The 22,460-nt window shown below is 37.0% G+C and overlaps 1 protein-coding gene across 1 annotated transcript in view; it reads right to left on the bottom strand.

Moving 5' to 3' along the window:
- The window catches only part of LOC145991770 (sodium channel protein Nach-like), a 77,419-nt gene that overhangs the window by 38,055 nt on the left and 16,904 nt on the right, over window positions 1-22,460 (bottom strand). Inside the window, exon 4 of the mRNA XM_083127820.1 lies at window positions 8,093-8,399. Coding sequence (XP_082983946.1) covers window positions 8,093-8,399 — 307 coding nt within the window. The remainder of the gene's footprint in view (window positions 1-8,092; window positions 8,400-22,460) is intronic.

Below are 22,460 nucleotides of genomic sequence, written 5' to 3'. Positions count from 1 at the left end.
ATTACAATAATGCCCGTGTTCAAAACTTCAAAGATGTGAATTGTGGACATTTGTGTTTAGCTGTTCTTAGATATATGTCTCAAATAAATAAACCATCAATTGAAAATTTTCAAAAGGCCCTGTGGTATCTGAAACATCATGGGGGTATTCCATCTCACCAGCCAAAATTCAATATTGAAACTCAAATTGCATGATGATATAGTGTATCCCAAAACAATATCTCTCAGAGCATTTTATGGCATGTACTTAATCCCTAATATTACACACCACAACAACAAAATTGCAGTAGGGGATCAAAAAATTGTCATCACTCCAGGGCAGTATAATCTGTCCACTTTAAATGCTCAATTACCCAGAGGTATAGTATTAACTCAAAATTCTGTCACTCACAGAGTAGAGATTGTATCTGCTACAGAAACAGTGGATCTGGGTACTATAGGAGAGCTGTTAGGCTTTGAGAACAACACAAAACTTGAACTAGCCATCAAACACACTGCTATTAATATACCTAAATTCTTAGCCATAGAGACTCTGAATATTCACTGTAATGTGGCTGAGGGTATGGTCACCAAATCAAATGGCATAGGCACTCACAAACAAACTGGCATCATTGCAACACTTAAACCTAATTCTGAATTTATGGAGCCAATCATCTACACTCTATCCCCAACATTATATTTTCCTGTGTGCCATAATAGAATAGATAACATTGAATTGATGGTCACTAATGAAAAAGAAGAACTAGTTGATTTTGCTGGAGCCACAACAACTGCAATCATAGAGATTAATATTTAAATAAAAATACATACAAAAAAAATGGAAAATATTGAGAGTTATGAGCTACAATCATTCCCCCCAAACAGGAGGACATTTGCAAATTTAAATCAACCCAACACAGAAATTGAGGTTGATCTTGATGTAGGGGATGGCTTTATACACCCCCACAGAGCAGTTTTGTACATCAAATTTGATGTTGTAAAGCTCGATGGTACAGATTATCCGGCAAATTCAAATATAAGATTGGTGGACAATTTTGTGCCGCATCTGTTCGCTGAAATTGAGATCAGAAAGCATGGTGTTGTTATAAACAGAGTGGATTATCCCGGCATTACCTCCACAGCTTTGGCCACACTAAAATTATCCAAAACCGAGGCTGCTTACTACAAAATAGGTGGATTTGAGGCTGGTGATAAAATTATATCTAAGTGCCACACAGTGCTGTTCCCAATGCGCCTGTTGCCAGGATTCTTCTCAGATTACAAAGATATTATGTGGAAGGGTGGTTTAAGAATCACATTTAGAAGAGCTGACAATGATAATAATGCTTTGATGAGGTACAGCACATTAAACTCTACAGGGGAAGCTCTGCCCAATACCCTACCTGATGAGGGCAAGTGCCTTATTCAGACTATGGAGCTAAGAATCCCAGTTGTTGAATATGAAGCCAGTTATGCTCTTAAATACAAAGCAGATATAATAAAAAATCCACAGATTCCTTTAAAATTTTATACATATCAATGTGTCCAGAAGCCTGCCACTGGTACTTATTATGAGTTTGATGCTACAAATTCATTCTCCAGTATGCAATACGACATGCCAGATTTTGTGGTGGTACTGTTTCAGACTGGAAGACACAATAATCAGGAAAAAAATTCAAGTAGATTTGATAACTGCAACATCAAGAACATATATCTTAAAAATGGTTGAAATGAGGTATTCCCTAGAGAAAATTATAATTTAGACATGTCCAAGGATGATTTTCTTAAATTATATGAAGCATTTACAGCATACAAAAGGGTCACTACTGGCAATACTGACATGTATTACACACAAGATGAATTCAAAGCACAGAGACCCATGTTTGTAATCAACACTTCAAATAGGAAACAAGTTGTGGTTAATGACAGGACAAACATTAAAATTATCTGTGAATTCCACAATACACTCCCCGATGACACCATATGTAGTGTTATTCTCATAGGTGAAAAATCATATGTTTATGATGTAAGAAATGAGAGAGTCACAGAGCAATTCTAGAAGAATTACATTGTTTTAGTACTAGATATGCAAGTTGAGCCTGGTGCCCAATTGAACTTAAACCGGAAGTAAATGTGTGTGTGTATGTGTGTGGGTGTGTGAGTTTTATGAGCATCTTAGCTTAGTTTTAGGTGTGGGCAAAAAAAATATCAAGAGGGGCATATTTTTGACAAGTTTATGGACAACAATCTGGCTGATGCAACTTTTGTAAGTGTGGGCAAATCAATCTGAGGGGGCTCATCATTTGTACACTAGAATTCAAGATTCTTGGGATTTTGACAGAATAACACACTATAAACAATAAAATCATATGGGTACTTGACATAGTTTTAAGTGTTGGCAAATCAATCTGAGGGGGCTCATCATTTGTACACTAGGATTCAAAATTCTTGGAATTAAGAGCATATCACACTTGAAGAATTGGGGAATATGGGCATCTTGGCATAATTTTAAGTGTAGACAAATCGGGCTGTTTAATTATATGAGCTCATCATTTGTACGCTATAAGTGCGCTGGTTATACCACAAATCACACTACTGCAAAAGGTGACAAAGTGATCATCACACCTAACTAAGACGAATACTATAACAGATAGAGAGGCGGTTCCAAGGGAATCATAAAGGAATCGTATGTGCTCAGTCCGGAAGTCACTATGAAAAGTTCACTGCACGCATGCGCAATGGAGTCCTCAAAGGAATTGGGGATTTCCAGCAACAACAATGCATGGAAAAGGTATGTAACGCAGCAAGAAGGACCGTGACAATGAGAAATACGTTAAAGACAACACACCCCGAACTCAAACATCAAAACATGAGCACGGAACACAAAATCCGAAAAGTTGAACCCCAGTTACACGCGAGGAATGAACGAATCATGTCAATGTCATTTGGCATACGAGAGACACATTACTCCACCAGGAGGAGGGAAAGAAAAACACAATATCAGATGATTACGACAACGTGTATTTTTAGACGCGACAACTACGTAATATCCCCTCCCCCCACACACACAACAAACAACAAATGCTACAATGTCTTACGCACAGACAGTGTGTGTCACTGTACAACAATTGAAGATGTCACTTTCACCACACAAAGGGGGTGGGGAGCAATACCAAGAGTGTTCTCACTGGGATTTGCCGAGGCCGATAATCACAGACGGTTTTAAAAATGTCTGCCGTTCACGTCTACGTAGAGATGACAGTGACGAATCAAGGATTGTCGACTACGAGCAAACAAGCCAGGTGTATCTGCTACCGTCGCCGCGGCGACGTTGATGCGAGCAACGAGGTCCTCAGCTGATGTGACAGGTGTGTCTTATACGAGGGTTTTCATTTCTCCCCAGAAGAAAAAATCTAGAGGGTTGAGATCTGGCGACCTCGGTGGCCAAAGCACAGGCTCATCCCTAACAATGAACCTATTGCGAAACTCGTCATGCAGAAAATGTCGTACATTACGATCGAAATGAGCTGGTGCCCCATCGTGTTGGTACCACATTTCTTGCCGTAGTGCCAAAGGTACGGTCTCCAACAGTTCAGGCAGAACCTCACTAAGAAATGCATGATACGTGTGACCATTCAGGTGAACAGGGAGAATGTATGATCCAATTAAATGATCATGTATAATCTCGCACCACACATTCACTGAAAACCTGTGATGTTGATGGGCCACAAAAATTGCATGGGGTTTGTCAAAGTCCCACACATGACTGTTTCTACTATTGAATACATCCATCCTGATGAAAATGGATTCATCTGTCCACAATACCTTTGCCCGAAGTGAGGGTTTGTGTCCAGCTGATGCAACAACCATTGGCAAAACTCCATACGAGGGCAAAAGTCACGAGGTAACAGTTCTTTACTTTCTGCAATTTAAACGGGTGCATTCCTTCCTCTGACAACACTCGCCAAACATTCACATGAGACGTGTTTCGTGCCCAAGCGAGCACGCGCGTACTGGTGCCAGGATGTTCTGCGACCGCTGTTAACACATCTTCTGCAAACTGATATATGCGTATACTTCGGGGTCTTCCAACTTCTTGCCGCGGTGGAAACACTGACCCTGTTTCACGCAGTCGACTGTCCACTACCTGAAAGAAGGCGTGAGACGGCAAACGTCTATGTGGAAAGCGTTCTCCATAAAGACGCCTTGCCTCACGGCTATTAACACGTGCCTCCCCATACATGAGATGTATGTCTGCTAGCTGCTGGGTAGTGTACGCAACCATCTGTATAATAAGGAGCTGGAACTGCAAAGTATCGTTCGTGTTTAACACTGGCACACTGCACAAATTGGCGTATCACCGTACGAACAACACAAACCAATTGTTGCGATACTTGACTTGCCCACTCCACCACGTCTACTTCTTTTAATACAACATACTAGTACTCTTCAATGACAACCTACAGAGAACTGCTGATCATATCCCAGAACCTGCAACACGACTGGGACGACTGCCGGAGAGAACCAACCCTTCGAGCTCCTCTCGCGGGTACTTGATCCATGAAGGTCAAACGTAGACTACGAGAGCCAGATTTGCCTGCGCAGCGCTTCCAAAACTGGTCTCTCTTACGTCACAGTGATCGCGTGCGAACACTCTTGGTATTGCTCCCCACCCCCTTTGTGTGGTGAAAGTGACATCTTCAGTTGGTGTACAGTGACACGCACTGTCTGTGCGTAAGACATTGTAGCATTTGTTGTTTGTTGTGTGTGGGGGGGTAAGGGATTACGTAGTTGTCGCGTCTAGAAATACACGTTGTCGTAATCATCTGATATTGTGTTTTTCTTTCCCTCCTCCTGGTGGAGTAATGTGTCTCTCGTATGCCAAATGACATGATTCGTTCATTCCTCGCGTGTAACTGGGGTTCAACTTTTCGGATTTTGTGTTCCGTGCTCATGTTTTGAAGTTTGAGTTCGAGGTGTGTTGTCTTTAACGTATTTCTCATTGTCACGGTCCTTCTTGCTGCGTTACATACCTTTTCCATGCATTCTTCTTGCTGGAAATCCCCAATTCCATTGAGGTCTCCATTGCGCATGCGTGCAGTGAACTTTTCATAGTGACTTCCGGACTGAGCACATACGATTCCTTTATGATTCCCTTGGAACCGCCTCTCTATATGTGATAGTATTCGTCCTAGTTAGGTGTGATGATCACTTTGTCACCTTTTGCGAGGCTCCTATCTCGGAAACGAAGCCTCAGTCGTAAAAATTGAACTTAGACTTTTTGCTTGTTTTCGTGTGAGGAATCACCTCCCAAGCGTTGCAAACGACCTTTAGAAACACCCTGTATATATTTGCGCATATGTATTTTTGGTGGGTGTGTTATTTTATTTCTATTACAGGGAAATATACAAGGTAACGAATGTACTGTACTTCCAAAATAATTAAAAAAATGGGTTGTGACGGATTGCCAAGAACAAGAACGAATTGGAACAATACGTCACAGCCTACATGCTGGAAAAGGGAGTGGGGAACTGGAAATGCACCGCAGCCCAACCAGACAAGAGCGGTCGCCGAGAGTTACGATGTCGCGGGAGAACGTGCTGCGCGAACCTCGTTCTACAGGCTGCTGTGCTTCTCATCGCGCTGGATTGGTCGCTTCCCCGCTCCCCACTTTTCTTGCCAGCATGTAGGCCGCCCGCCGTAAGGCCTGGCAAGAGCTTTAGTAATTCTGAAAAATTTCTTTCAGGTCTTAGATTAGTTGAAATACATATGTTATAAACAGCGTATAATAATGAGTTATTTGTACTAGGGTAGAGCGAAGGAAACACTTGTGTAGAATTCGAAAAACGGGCAGTACTCAAAATATGTATTTTCACTCCCTTGCAACACATAGAAAATTTCTCCTCGATTTCTTCAATCTCTACAGTTTTACTTTGCAACAGGATAACGCTCCTTGGCTATACATAGACTCAATCAATGGGCGTCTACTGTTCCACGCATATCACCCAGAGCACGATCGTTTTCTTTTAAATGCCACTGTATCAACTTCCCTCCGTCTCAACGCCTGATGTTCACTACCCTAATATTTACTCTTAAACAAAACTTTAAATCAACTTTCTTAAAATGCTCAAAACAGAGCATTTTAAAAAATAAAATAAAATAATTTCTTCTGTACCTTCGATATTGCCTATACAATCCATTCCTTTTTGATCACAGAGATGTTGATATCCTGCAAATAAACTAAAGTCATGAACTTGATTTATGTCATAGGAAAATGTATTGTTAAGAGACATCCAATATACAGACTCGAAAATATATATATGTATCAGAGACGTAACTAAGGATTTCGTGAAAGGGAGAATATAATTCAAAGGAAGTTATTTCTTATATTCTAGCAGTCGTTTTGCCTCAGAAAAAAGGCGGTTATAACATACACCAATTTCATTCTAGGTATACCGTTGATTTTATCAAGGCATAATAATAACTAACTAAATAACTCTCTAGCCTTCTTAAACCTGAAGGTTTATGTCTGCAGCAACACAAGCCTTCCATCTGTCCCTATCCTGGACAAGATCAATCCAATCTTTTCCATCCTTACCGATTTCCTTAACGTCCATCTCAACATTATTCCTCCATCTTCATCTTGGACTTCATACTGGCCTCTTACCATCAGGTTTCCCATAATAACAGTATTTACAATAGCAATGCATTACAAAATATTCCTGTGTCGGAGTGGTTAGCACATCGCGCTACGACGCCAGGGGTCCCGGGTTCGAATCCAGGCCTGGGCATGGATATTTGTGAGTGTTCATTCATCAATTTCATCCCCATCTTCGTAAATTAGCCAAAAGTGGCACAAAAGGCGTAGTAAAATAAATCAAATCACAAATCACAAAATATTCCTGTTGGATTAAATAAATATGTATGTAATTCCTATGTGTTCTGCGGCAATGTACCTTAACCTCGTGTGATACTATGACAATATTATAAGTGTAAAGCTTTGAAAAGTTAGCATATATTGTCTGTAATAGCATAGCAATCAACAACAGTTTGAACATAAATTCAAGACTTTACATAGGCGTGTACGAAACTTCGCAAAAAAACTAAACATCCCTATAATAGTATACGTATGTTGTTTACGAGATCGTCTATATTAAGCAGCGTTCCTTCCCTAGACAAGATTGCCATCCTAAGATCTATCGAATAAGTATGTGTCGACCTTGCTATGCATTTATTTATATTTTCAGATGTATATCCATCCCTGGACTGTAAAACAGTAATTCTGAAATTTTGTATGTTTATGTGTGTGTCGAGTTTTATCGCAATTATAGAATTATCGAAGGTACTTGTTACAACGACGTTATACATTCTCTCTCTCTCTCTCTCTCTCTCTCTCTCTCTCTCTGAATATATGGATGTGGCTGTACGTGTGAATGAGAGAGGGACACCACGAGGAAGAGAATGACCGAGAACAGAGACTTATAGAATCAGAGTGAGAAAAGAGATGAAAGAAAATATGAGAAAAGAGATAGAGACGACAATAAGTGAGAAAAGGAAAAGAGTGAGAAAAGCCATAGACAAGGAAAGATGTGAAAAAGATGTAGATAAAAGAAGAGATTGAGAAAAGATAGAGAAAAGAAATTAGAGAGAGAAAAGAAAAGAGTGAGAAGAGAGAAAGAAAAGAGTGAAGAGAATAGAAAATAGACAAAAGAGAGAGAGAAAGAAAATAGTGAGAAAAGAGACGGAGAATAGCAAAGAGTGAGAAAAGAGACGGAGAAAAGAAAAGAGAAAGAAAAGAGACCTAGGAAAGAAAACTGAGAAAGTAGTCAGAGAAAAGAGACAGAGAAAAGAAAATAGTGAGAAAAGAGGCATAGAAAAGAAAAGACTGAGAAGAGGGACAGAGAAAAGAAAAGACTGAGGAAGAGATAGTCAAAGTAAGAGAATGGAATGAGGGAGAAAGTTGAAACAACAGTGGTCGACAGAGAAAGAGAGAGAGAGAGAAAGAGAGAGAGAGCAGGGGAAGGCATACAAGTTGGTGAGGATAATTAGGGGGCTATACAGTGAAAAATTAGCATTAAGCATTTATTTATTTCAACAATAAACACTGAAATTACCTTCTCCACCCGCTCCATATCCAATTATCACATCCGTGCAGTTGCATAATTTCATTTTGGCTTCAGCTCTGCACTGAGCAATGCAGCCCGAATAACTGTAGTACCTGTAAGCCCACATCCCTTCGTTCTCTTCTGGAAATCTGCAATTTCTGAACTCTGCAGGTATCGTTCGAGCTTCTTCGTCAGCTATTTCGTCGGTAAGCACGAAATCTACAAGTGCATATTTCGAAACCGTTGTTGAATGTGCAACAAATGATGATCCAAACCCACGTCGCAAGGGAACTTCGTATGGAGCCAATAAGTATGACTAGAAAAAACATATATTAAAATATAGTTTGAAATTATTGCCAAAGAGTAGTATAATAGGTATATTTGAAAACATTTATTTTGTATTTATTCATTTTGCCCCGATTTCAGCTAATTTTCCAAGGGAAAAATATCAAAAAATCCAAATTTTACTATTTTTATAGTATAAAAAATAATTATGTTTTTTATCAAAGTTCAATTACTCAATTCTATAGACCAAAATTCCTCCACGAGCCTAAATCAGTATATTTTTAAGCATACATTTACAATTATCATCTTTTTTAAGAGAAATAGATGTGTTGATAGTGATTTGAGTTATTTGAGTTATTTGCAGTGCAGTATATATAAATATTTCTCAAATATATATTCTGATTAATTTATGTCTGAAATGTATATAATATTTTTAGAAGAAAAGCTATATAAAATATATATGTACGCACCTCAGTGTGTAGAATATTAATAACACATAAATTTATAATTAATTATTATTAATTTTAAAAAATTAGTATTACTGCATCAAAATTGTTCCTTTTTAAAATATCAAATTTAAGCGCCAGTATATATCAAAGTTATTTTGAAGAAGTTTTAAAAATTGAAAAATTAAGAAAATCTTGAAGAATCTTGAAATTATTGCAAGTTAAAGTTGGTAAATTCAATCACACGTCAAAAGTGCATCAAAATTGTTCCTCTTTAAAATATCAAATTTTGAGTCCCAGTATATACCAAGCTACCTTGAAGAGGTTTTTTAAAATTAAAACATTGAGAAAATATTGTAGAAAATCTTGAAGAATCTTGAAAATTATTACAAGTTAAAGCTGGTAATATAATATTTTAAACACACGAACAAACCAGAACTAAAGAGAAATTTCACAAGTCAAAAAAGCTTAACTTTCAGCTTCATGCTATGCTGACAAAAGGGTCGGATAGAGCTTGTTCTTTGCTCTGATGAAAACTCTATTGCTCTGATGGAGACTAATGCTCTGGTGGAGCAAGTTGTTGAAGATCCGAACTGTCTCTAGTATATATAATTTCTTAACATGCATTTTTTAGTTTTAGCAGCATATCTACTCAAGAATGCATACCAAAATGAAATAACCGAGATAGGTACATGCAAATACCTTTATATTCACGGACACAATAAAGCAACGGGTTTTCCCTTGTTAAAAAAAAACTCTCCGATTAGCTGTTTAGGATGTCATGAAAGAAGGTCCAAAACATTACTGAGAATTATGCGTCTTTCCCCCATGGTGTCAACCAACTTTCTGACGCGGGTTTGTCAATAATATGTTGCAATCAATAATTAACGGGTGAATACTCATTTACTGAGAAGTTGCTATAGTGGGGGTCAACCAACTTTGTGGCGTGCCAGTAAGTCTGGAAAATAACTGCAGCGAATACTGCATTCTAATCAATAGTTGTTACAGTAAACAGTACATTGTTTTGCGTGACACGCAACTCGCATGATTCTCTGAACTCATTTAATATTCTACCATGTATAGATTAATTCCGTGTGTGACAGCTCATGATGGGCTTTTGGCAGTTTCCCTCCTATGCTTTTCTTCGTCACTTTTAAGTGTGGAGATTTTCAACTAGTGCTGGAAATAATTGGGGGGTCAGCCAATATATCCCCCCAGCCATTATAGTAAGTTTTTGCGACCAGACTAGGGTTGCTACCTACCCCATATACAGGTTGTAATTTCCCGAGACTAAACTCTCGGGGATCGAACCCATGCTATCCTGCAGTCCTCGTTCAAAGCAAGATGCTATGGAAGAGGAGAACCTGTGTATGGATTGCAACATCATTATTATTCATCTTAATAGTATCTGGTATCAAGTGGATGAAGATACAGGTAAACAATTGCTTGTATTCAACAATAATTTATCGTCTTATAAAATTCCCGTCACAGGGAAAATTCAAATATCTGTTTCTCAATCTGCCTCGCAAATGTACACATACGACGAAATTTGTACAGGATTAAACAATATAATATGATTCTCAACACATCATACGAGGTGGAAGAAGGCGACTTTCTATATGCTGAAAAATGAAACAAATTATTTTTTGAAAAAAAAATAATGGATATATTTGGAAATAGAAAGGACAAGAGATACCAGATAATTCCAGCGACATTGCCAGATTAGACGAGCGTCTAAGAAACTAAAAGCTGATTTATTAATTTTACAAAATTCACTAAATTTAAATATACAAGCTGAGATTACAAATCTCCAAACTGAATTAATTAATCCCATAGTGAAAATTCATGGCTAACTTAAATCCCTACTCTAAAAATATACCAATTTAGCTTCAATTGACAATGTTCAAAACTTGGAGGAGAGCATAGCCAAGTTGAAAAATGATATTGAGAAATTCCGACAAATCCAAACTAGCACATCAGAGCAATTGAAACAAGAATTAAACAATCAAGCAAATACTATTCGTACCAAACTACTTTCTATTAATCAAAATATCAAACCGCAAGAGCAATACGAACAGGTCAATGCTAGTATTCTCGAATTAAGAGAGCAATTTCCATCTTTCGAAATTCCTACACTAGAAAATATTAAAATTGAATTGTAAACTCATGCGTTACACAGGGCCATGACAGAAGTTCAAGCCAAAATACAAACGTTGGAAGAATTTATCAAAAATTTAGCTTCATCTTTCGAATTAAGTGCCATCGCATGCAGTGTTGCCAGTATCAAATTACAGTTGAAGACTTATGAAGATTTTGGGAAGATACAGGGTACCATAGTTCATATTGAAGACACTTTGACAACCATGAGAAATGAATTGACAAATATAAAGGAAACTCTGGAATTCAGGTTGCCAAACATAACCGAATCTTTAAACATAATTCAACAACAGATTACTAAATTAGAAAATCTGAATACCAAATCTGAATTATCCCATTTTCATCATCTCATAGATGATATTCAGAACAAATTACAAATATTACAGCAATCTATGCCTACACAAGATTACATACAACTTAAAAATGCTTTGAGCAATGTTGCAGATACTACGGAGTTGATGCTGTCAAACAAGCTTTCACCACACTTCAAAATACTGTAGCTAATTTACCCACTTCCCAGGAGTTAAGATCTGTAAAAAGAGCAGTAAATCGAATACTCAAGTCAGAGGACATTAAGAGCATTCAATCGGAAATTGCTGTAATTCAAAACACCATCACTACTTTGCCTACCAACCAGATAGTCAACGAACTTCATGCATTGTTTGAAGAAATCAGAAGTCAGGTACTCGATCTTGCAAGCCAGACTACTAAACTGAAACTTGTAGAAAGTTTACAAGAGATTATTTCTAACATTAAGCTACAAATTGGTACCCTCGAAACAAGTCAAAAATCTGCTTTATCAAGTTTTACCTCGCAACTTCATGATCTTAAAGTACAATTTAAACAATTGTATGTGGATGTGAAAATCAATCCCATCGACGATGAAGTGGTACGCATCATAAACGAATATCAAGAATCAGTATTAAGCAGATTAGACAACCTTGAATTACTTCAATTTTTCACTGTTGAGATAGTTAGACTTGAGAGTGTAGCAAATGTACGAGGGCACTGGACTTATGTTAATGCAGGTAATGTTTACAAATTGTATCCCTACAGTCAGTCTCATGAATTTTTTCTTGATGGTAATGTTAGGTTTTTAAAATTTGTCTATATAAAGAAGGGAAAACATGTGGAAGTGCCAAATTTAACATACAGAGAAAAGATGGTGTGTACAGAGCACTTCAGATACCTATTGCATATTGGGATGAATCTGCAAAGAAATATAAAATACATGAGGATGAACAATTATCTGGTTTTCATGTGCAAGCTGGTGGCTAATTATTGTTTGAATTGAAACAATTGTACCCTGAAAATAATCCATTTTATGTCATATTTTCTTATAGCACTCGATGTCAAGACAAGATATAGTTAATGAATTACATAAAGCAGCTCGTCGCAACTAAAACGATTGAGTGTGGTAACGAAAGGGGTGGATGATTTGTTTCAAGCTGATCTGATAGAAATGAGCACAGGAACTTTAAAAAATTTACTTAAGATATATCATGGTTTCAAATATATGCTCACAGTTATTGATACATTCAGTAAATATGGGTGCGCTATTCCTCTAAAAATCTAAGACAGGTACTTGTGTTACCGAGGCTTTAAAGTAGATATTTAGTGACGGTAGGATACCAAAATATTTACAGACAGACAGAGGAAAAGAATTCTATAATTTTAATGTTACCAAGTTAATGAAACAATATAATATTAAACATTATTCTACATACAGTGACTTGAAAGGCAGTATAGTTAAACGATTCAACAGAACATTAGAAAATCTCATGTGGAGGCAAATTACTCTACAGGGTAACTATAAATGGGTACAAATATTACCCGAGCTAGTTCATAATTATAATAATTCAGTACACAGAACTATTCACATGAAACCTGCTGAGGTAACCAAGTCTGATGAGTCTAGGTTGATTTCTATTGTCTATTGTCAAAAATATAAATACACTACCAACAAACCAAAATACAAAATTGTAAATCAAGTGAGAATTAGTAAATTTAAACAATTATTGGAAAAAGGATTCACCAAAAATTGGAGTACAGGGTTATTCACTGTAGTTCAAGTTTTACCAGGGAAAAAAATCATATATCATAAAAGATCATTATAATAAAATATTGAAGGGGAGATTCTATGAAGAGGATCTCAGTAAAACAAAATATCCAGATACATATTTAATTGAAAAAGTATTACGCAAGAAAAATAATAAATTGTATAATTACATGGCAAGGACTGACAGAAAGAAGTTGGATAGATGCAAACCAGGTGATTATATGATACCAACATGGAATGTGGTACAGCGTTTACCAGATTTAGTGGAAACTAGTACAAAAATGGGAAGTTGGTAGCTGATAATATAAGATTCCTCATTGTAGATCCCTCTGGTTGTGGAAAACCCACTCTGCTGGTAGATAATTTCCTGCTTACCCACAATTGGTTAGATGGGAAAAATAGACACTTGTATGTATTCTATAAAAGTTGAGAACAACCGAAGTATTAACAACTTATGAAGCTGTACAAGGGACCTAACATAGCTACATTTGCATCAAAAATAAAACCTGTCAATGATTGTTTAAAATATTATGTTGTAGTTTTTAATGACGTCATTCTAGAAAATCAAAACGAAATCCGAAATATTTTTACACAGGGTCATCACAAAGAAATAGACTGCTTTTATTTAGCTCAAACTTTTTAAGAAATTCCTAAACAATGGCTACGAGATAATACAAACATAATTTGTTTGTTTCGTCAAGATCATACTAATCTCAAACATGTATATGATGATTATGCAGGGCGTGACTTAAATTATAACCAATTTTCAAAATTCTGTTCATCTTGTTCGAACAAAGATGATTTTGGATTTGTTACCATCGACATGACTAGAAAACCTAACAATGGAAAATTTAGAAATAAAATCAACGACATTTGAACTTTGAAACGATATAAAATAACCTCTAATAAATATATCAAAACAAAATTAAAGACAATTTGAAATTATGTGATTACCTGACGAAACGATTGAAAGGCTGGAAATCAGAGGATCGTGGATTCTATTAACAACACAAACGTCAAGACCAACCAATTATCGATGCAATCAGTGGTCTCTGTAAAGAGATTAAGGGTGTCACAGAACAAAATAAAAAACTCATAAAAGAATTGGTACCTCTTACAGCTAAAAATTATGCAGATTTTCCTCCTACCGCTTTATCTAGTATCCATACTCCTCTGACCCTCCAACAACCACCTACTAAACCTATAAGTGAATCAGAGAAAATCGAGTTGGGTCCCCTGGCAAGAGATTACCTGAATACAGGCAAATTTGAAAAAGATGAAGTGTTTGGCTTGTATCCGACCATGGAAACAAACGATGGTGTGATTTGCAAAATTGCGAAATCTAGAGTAACATTCGAAGGGGACAACATAAAAATCAATTTGGGTGGGAAAAACAGTTGGTCCAGATATCCTGGCACTCCTGGATTATTTGAGCTCATCACCAAGAAACAACCGAAGAATTTTACAGAAGAAGATTATCAGAGTTACTCAGATATTTTGATACTGTCTGATGCTTTATATCAAAATAACGATGCCACTCAAAATCGTGTTAAATCGAGCAGTAGGGACAAATATAAGAATCTTATTAAACCTATCTGCAACCAACTCAAAACCGATAGTGGTGTCAAACAATACAATACTTTACCTAAAGAATTTATGTGGGTAGATGATGTGAGAAAACTCATAGATAGATTGCAGGTTATAGCAGGGGAGGAAAATGCTGGAAACAACAACTTTTAAAATGAGAAAATGGGTATTGTAGACATGATTAGCAATAAGTAGCTCATTTTATTGTAAATAATCCCAAATGTATAGGATACTTAATTAAAATTATTAATACTCTAACCCCTAAATTCTGGAATATATCAGAGTGTCGAGGTTTGGTAAATGATATTATTAATAAGCTCCCATTCGAGTTACACGTACCTGATTACCAATACTGTGGTCCTGGGACAAAAAAACGTTTAAAAAGAGGGGACAGGGGGATCAATCCTCTCGATGCAGCTTGTAAAGATCATGATATTGCATACAACACACACGCAGATCTGGATGCTCGTCATGTGGCTGATCAAAAATTGGAAGACACTGCATTTGGAAGATTAACCAGCAGAGATGCTTCTTTGGCTGAACGAATAACAACATTGGGTACAACCATTGCTATGAATACAAAACAAAAATTAGGATGGCGTCTGTAATATATATATAATAAAAATAATAATAAAAAAAAAACATGAAACCTAAAGGAATTGTGTACCAAATTCCATATCATGACCATAACAATTTAAAAATTAATCCAATTTTAACTAAAAAAACAACAGGAAAAGAAGAGACAATGTATAGCCAAAGGAAATGGAATGAAATTATTACTCAGTACACCACAATTAAAACGTTTGCAAAATAGAAGAAAAAATTACATAGTGGAGGATTTATATTCAGCATTCCAGCCATCCTGGCGGCTTTTGGGCCAGTGGGGAGCTTAGTGGGGGATAGCGAGGCTATTACCAAAACTGTAATTGATTCAAAAAAGAATAAGGCATAACTAGAAGAGCAGAAGCGTCATATTCTTGCCATGGAAAGAAAATTAGGCAGTGGTGTGAAGTCTACAGCACTCAGAAAATTTAAAAAAAGCGCTCACAAAGCAAGACATTGAATCTTTAGTTAAAATATTTAAAATTCGACTAGGGGTTTTCATGTCTGATTCTCTCCCTAAAGATAGTCCTCCTTTCTCACGAGAATGTGGCGTGGTGAATTTGGACATGTCGGAAAATATCGGTATAAACAAAATAACAATGCCTTTATTTTCGATTCTTTCGGAGGGGTACCGCCTACAGAATTAATTCATTATGTAAAACATGTTAAAATTTATTACAACGACGGACGTATTCAAGATTTCCATAAAATTTAATGTGGTCATTTCTGCATTACGATGCTCAGAATATTAAATAAAATACATAACATCAAATTACAAGATTTTCAAAAAGCAGTGTGGAATATTAGATATGGGTATTTCTCATCTCTCCAGCGAGACTTCGGTCTTGAAACTACATCTCCACGATGATATTATCTATTCAAAATCCATAGTTCTGAGAGCCTTCTAGAGCATGTAACTGAGTAGTATAAAATACGATATTACTGGAACACAAAAAGTATGACCCCCCTCAAAAAGTATGACCCCCTCACATCGACTTGGCTACACTTAAAACTAGGTCAAGATGCTTATATAAGCTTATTGCCTACAGTGTGCTACTCTGTCTTATCCAAGACTTTAGTAAAAAGCCCTCGGGGATTGCCTGTAAAAAGTATGACCCCCCAGATTGATTTGGCTACACATACATAAAGCTGCATCTGTCAGATTGTTGTCCATAGGATTGTAAAAAATATGCCCCTCTTGGCATTGTTTCGGCTACACTTAAAACTAAGCCAACATTCTCATATGACCTTATTGCCTTTAGTGTAATACTCTGTAAAGTGTGCTTAAATACTTGACAGTCAGTTCAGAGTATTAATATGTTAACCCGAATATTTTAATTGGGCACCAGGTTCAACTTGTATATCTAGTACTAAGACAATGCATTATGCAGAGGCTTTCTAGAATTGCTCTGTGACTCTTTGTTCCATTTCAGCATATACGACCAGTGCATGATCATCACTTATTTTTAAATTCTCATACAATTCCTCCATAGAGCATTGCATAAAGTGTATGATATTTTTTGAATAGATCAATCTGATATTTGACCAATCCAGCTTATCTGTTACAATCCAAAGCATGTGTGTTAACTTATTCTATCCCAGTTTGTCATAGAGGGATAATATGTGTTGGCATTATTCATTGTAAGAAGTTCAGTATCAAGCACAGTAGGTAATTTCAATACTGGTTAACTTTGAAATGTGCCTAGCACTTGAGAAACTCAAGTCGTGCTGTAAGGTCAATACTGCAGGTTGCGTGCCGACAGTTGTTCAGTTCATTTGAGATATGTAAGGCCATGTGGTTATTAACATGGTGCCGTGTCGCCACATCCAGCTTGTCGTGTACACAGAAGATCAATGCTACATGATAAGCCCGTGCGGACACGCATTGGCAGTAAATTATTGCTTCTATTTATCAAGGTAATAGATTATTAAGTTTACGACCCATCATAATTTGTCAGACACATGTGTTTTTTTTAAAAAAAATGTATAGTTTTATTAAGTATATATTTTCTGATTTGAGCCCCAAGAAATTATATATAAATACCAAAACCAAAAAATAGTAACACACTAAGTATACACACTAAGTATACAAAGTACACTGCTGAACCAACTAATTTTTTTTATTAAGTATATAGTATTTGATTTGAGCCCCAAAAAATTATATATAAATACCAAAACCAAAAGCGCCAAATAAGAAATGTTGTAATCAATGTGATAATAATATATCTAGCCCTAATTGGGCCAAGCACTAACATAATTATGATCCTGAAAAACGCAAAATGCCCTCTAAAATATGCCCAAAATGCCATAGAAAATTTTGCAAGGCATACTTCAATAGACATATAGGCTCTTGTTCTGTAAAGGCATCAACATTGGCCCCACAGCCATCTACATCTGGTCTAAAAAGAAAGCTTGTTACATCCGATAATACTAGACCGGCAAAGCGATCACGTAATGCACCTATTCGTAGTAGTTTTGAGGGTCAACTTAGTGATTACCGTTTTGTATCAGAACCAAGATGTGATATTAAGAATTTTTTAAACAGTAAAAATCCTGATATGTTAGCTAATCTAAATGCACAAAATGGCTCTTATAAGCTGTGTCTTAAATTGTATACTGAATATAAGAAACCAAACGGTACAAAATTTACACACCCCCACATAACAGAAACTGTACCCGTATACTCAAATACAAACTTAGACGAAATACTAAGCAGGTTGATAGACCAATTGCTTAACAAACATTCTGAGTTTGCTGCTAAAGAATCAGGATGGAGTCTTCGTGGATCACCACACAGGCTCTATGGTCAAAAGATAGTAAATGGTGTTGATAAAGAATACCGAAATTGCTAAAAACAAGTTGGCTGAACATTTAACATACTGTGGCAACCATAAACCTGTTCTAATGGTTATGCCCAAACCAAACGAAAATGCCGAATTCAAAAAATTGCATAGTCTGCGATTTTGAATCAAATCTCAAACCGCTTGCATTCTGCAGCTCAGATCCTGAAGAATCATCAAGTACAGCGTATCAGCTACATGAACCTTCTAGTTTTTGTTATGTGGTTGTACAGGATGGTGTTATTAGTAAACCATACTTATACATGGAGCAAGATGCTGTTAAAGAATTTGCACGTGAAATAGAAAATTAGTGCCGTCGCATAGCCCAAGATATATTATTAAAATCAACACCTATGCTACCTTTAACAGAGGATCAAATCGAAGATTTTAACAGTACAGAACAATGCCCGGTATGCAATTTTGAATTTTCGGATACAAATATCAAGGTGCGTCATCATTGCCATACGGACTGTCGATATAAACAGGCTTTGTGTAGTAGCTGTAATATTAAGATCCAGAGACCAAAATTTGTCCCGATATTTTGCCGTGGTGCATCTAATTATGATTTTCATCATCTGATCAGATACGAGGGATTTGACAAGCAGGATTTAAATATTTTCGCAGAAAATGACGAAAAATATATAGCTATTAGCAAAATAATCAGTGTTAATGGCAGGCCCATATACCTACCATTTCTAGATTCATATACTTAGATTTCTATCGGCTAGCCTTGCCACTCTGGCCAGTCAATTATCTGATGCCCAATTCAAAATTACACACGTTTCAAATTTAAACCTGAAATTGCTTAGGCGCAAGGGTGTATATCCATACGATTATGTTACTGGTTTTTCTAAATTTAACGAGTGTGCTCTGCCACCGCAAGAAGCGTTCTACAGCAAACTCAGAGCATCAGGAATTAGTGATGATTATCGCCATGCTCAGTTGATGTGGACCAACCTAATTGTCAGAATCTTCGTGATTATCATAAATACTATTTGGCATTCGATGTGACGCTCTTAGCCGATGTACTTGAAGCATTTAGAGCATCCTCAATACAAAATTATTACCTTGACCCGGTCTATTTTTACAGTGCTCCAGGCCTAGCATGGTCTGCGATGTTTCTGAACACTAAAATAAAATTGGATCTAATCCAGGACCAGGACATGTATCTGTTCATCGAACAATGTATACGAGGGGGCATAGTACAATGTTCTCAAAAATATAGCAAAGCCAACAACAAGTATGTTCCTGATTATGATCCTGCACAACCATCAAACTATATATTTTATGTGGATGCCAACAGCCTGTATGGTTATGCCATGATGGATAAACTGCCATATGCAGGGCTTGAATTGCTTGAAGATTTTAATATTGAAGATCTTCAAGACTTTGATGACACTGACTATGGAATGTTCTTAGATGTGGATCTGGCAATTCCTGATAATTTACACGCCGGTTTTCTGATCTGCTGCCCATTTCTGAGTTCCAGTGTCCGCCCGGCTCTAAACAGAAGAAGCTGTTGATGACTCTAGAGCCAAAACAGGATTATGGAATATACTACAAGAACCTCCAGTTCCTGATGCGTCATGGTGTTAAAGTAACCAACGTTGGCAAAATCTTGAGGTTCAAGCACTCAACATGGTTGAAACCATATATTGATACAAACACCGAACTTCGAACACGTGCGGTAACCCAATTTGATAGGACCTTGTTCAAATTGATGGTCAATTCGGTGTATGGTAAGACCATAGAAAATGTCAGAAAGCATACTAATGTCAAGTTGGTTAACGACCCCAACCAAAGCAAAAAATTTATAGCCTACTTTCAACTACAGAAGAATTTATGGCAATCTGGCACTCTTCAACATGAAAAAAACTAATATCAAGTTTGATAAGCCTATTTATGTAGTAACTGTAATATTAGAATTGGCAAAATTACACATGCTGGAGGTATATTACGATGTGCTGAAGCATTTCTATGGTGATCGTATAAGACTGATGTATATGGACACGGATAGCTTTATTATTGATATTCAGACAGAAGATGTCTATCAAGATATAGCACAGCCTGCATTGCTTGAATATTTCGATACTAGCGAATTACCTAGCCATCTGAATATTCAACTACAAAACAAAAAGGTGCCTGGCAAGTTAAAAGACGAGGCACTTGGCGATGTTATTGAAGCATTTGCTGGGTTAAGGGCCAAGATGTACAGCTTTGAAACATCCAGTGGTGCTGTTAGTAAAAAAGCCAAGGGCGTTGGTAGAGTATTTGTAAACATAGAGCTCAGATTTGAAGATTACGAAGATTGTCTCAAATCATGTTGCACAATCAGAACATCAAAATGCAGAATCCAGAGTGTGGATCAGTTGTTGACCACAAATATTATAAGAAAGGTTGCTCTGGACTCACATTACGATAAGAGATGTGTTTTATCATGTGGCATACATACTCTACCATGGTGTCATTGCGATTTGATAAGTGGCAGTCAATGCCCAATCACAGAGCATGCCTTGCAATAAATAAACATGCCAATGAACTTATTTGGGTTCAAAAAACAGGCTATTATGGACCTGCCAACAACAGCACCCTCTCCTGATATACAGTCTATGCTATCTAAACTAAGTGGTTTGTTAATTATTCATCTGAATAGCATACTTACAGATGTTGATGTTAATACAGGAAAAATATTGTACATATTTAACAATAACTTAAACCACTACCAGTTACCTGTAGGTGGTCAATTACAATTTATTACAACCCCCAAGGGCAATGTCAAGGTTTCAGTAGGCAGAAATATTTACAGTATTAAGCACTCAAACATGGTTTCTGGCACTTTATATACTGTCTCTGCCGGCGATTGTTTATATATTGAGGTCCTGGGACACTATGATAAGCTTAAACCTCTTTTTAAAGAATTAAGAATCAGATACTCTATAATAAATAACCGCTAAAAACACAATGCCTAACGATATTTGGCCATAAGAGGCGCGAAGATCACAGTGACGAGATTCTGATGCTTGACGTCAGAGTCAAAAAATTAACAAGCGATTTACAAGTTCTACAAACCACACTCAATGTCAGTCTTCAACTTGAGATTACTAATTGACAATCACAATGCATGGACCCTCTTCTTAAAATCGACTCAGAACTTAAATTGCTGCTTCAGAAATACACTGACTTGGCAACACTAGATAATTTTCATCAGAGTTTAGAGGAGGCCATAGCAGCTCTTCAAGCCAAATTTAGGACTCAGGCTACCAACTCTGAGCAACTGAAACAGCAACTAGAAGAGAAGATTGGTAGTGTCCAGACACAGCTCCAAACAATTGTCAAAGCATAAAGTCCCAAGATGATTTTGATCTAGTGATTTCTACTTTAAAAGAACAGATTCAATCACTACAGATGCCTAATATGGACCCCTTAAACAATGCCATAGCCGAGGTCAAAGAAAAAATTGAGACAATAGAAAATTTTATGAACAACCTACCATCTTCGGATGCTCTGAGTGCTATTACTCGTAGTGTTGCCAACATCAAGCTGCAACTAGAGACATATGAAGATTTTGGAAAAATTCAGAGTACTATACCCCATCTTGAGGGTACCATAGCAGCATTACAAAACGATCTGACAAATGTACAAGAAACTCTGGAGTCTCGTTTACCTGGTATCGTAGACACTCTTGCCAGTGTCCAGCAACAGATCACCAAACTTGAAAATCTTAATACCGAATCTGAGCTATCCCATTTTCATCACTTGATCGATGATATTCAAACAAAGCTTGAAATTTTACAAACAATCAACACCTACACAGGCAGACATAGCCCTGCTCCTAGATGCTATGCGTAGTGTGGCTGACGCTAGTAAATTAAATGATGTAAAATCGGCCCTTGAGTCTCTGCAGAATAAGGTGGCTAATCTGCCTACATCTCAGGAACTTAAAAATATTAAAAGAGCCCTATATCGCATATTGAAATCTGAAGACATCAAGTATATTCAGAGAGAGATCAAACAACTTACTCAGACACTGGCTACTCTTCCAACCAATCAGCATATTACCGAACTTCATACCCTGTTTGAGGATATCAGAACCCAAGTCCATGATCTTACAGCCCAAAATTCAAAATTGGCTGTTGTTGAAAATCTACAGCAAATTATAGCCAACATCAAGCAACAGCTAGGGGGCATGGAATCCAACCAAGCAAGTGCTCTGTCTGTTTTTGCCACGCAGCTTCAAGAGATTGTGCAACAATACAAAAGACTTGCTGTGGACATAAAAATCAAACCAGGCCACGACGAGATTGTTAGGACTATCAACGAGCATCTTGAATCTGTAATAAGTAGATTGCTTACAGCAGAAAAAGAAATAACTGGCCTAATCGAGAATCCTAAGCACACAG

Source organism: Lepisma saccharinum, chromosome 8, assembly GCF_977018435.1.
Source record: "Lepisma saccharinum chromosome 8, izLepSacc3.1, whole genome shotgun sequence".
Lineage (NCBI taxonomy): Eukaryota > Metazoa > Arthropoda > Insecta > Zygentoma > Lepismatidae > Lepisma > Lepisma saccharinum.
This window is presented reverse-complemented; position numbering and strand designations above follow the sequence as displayed.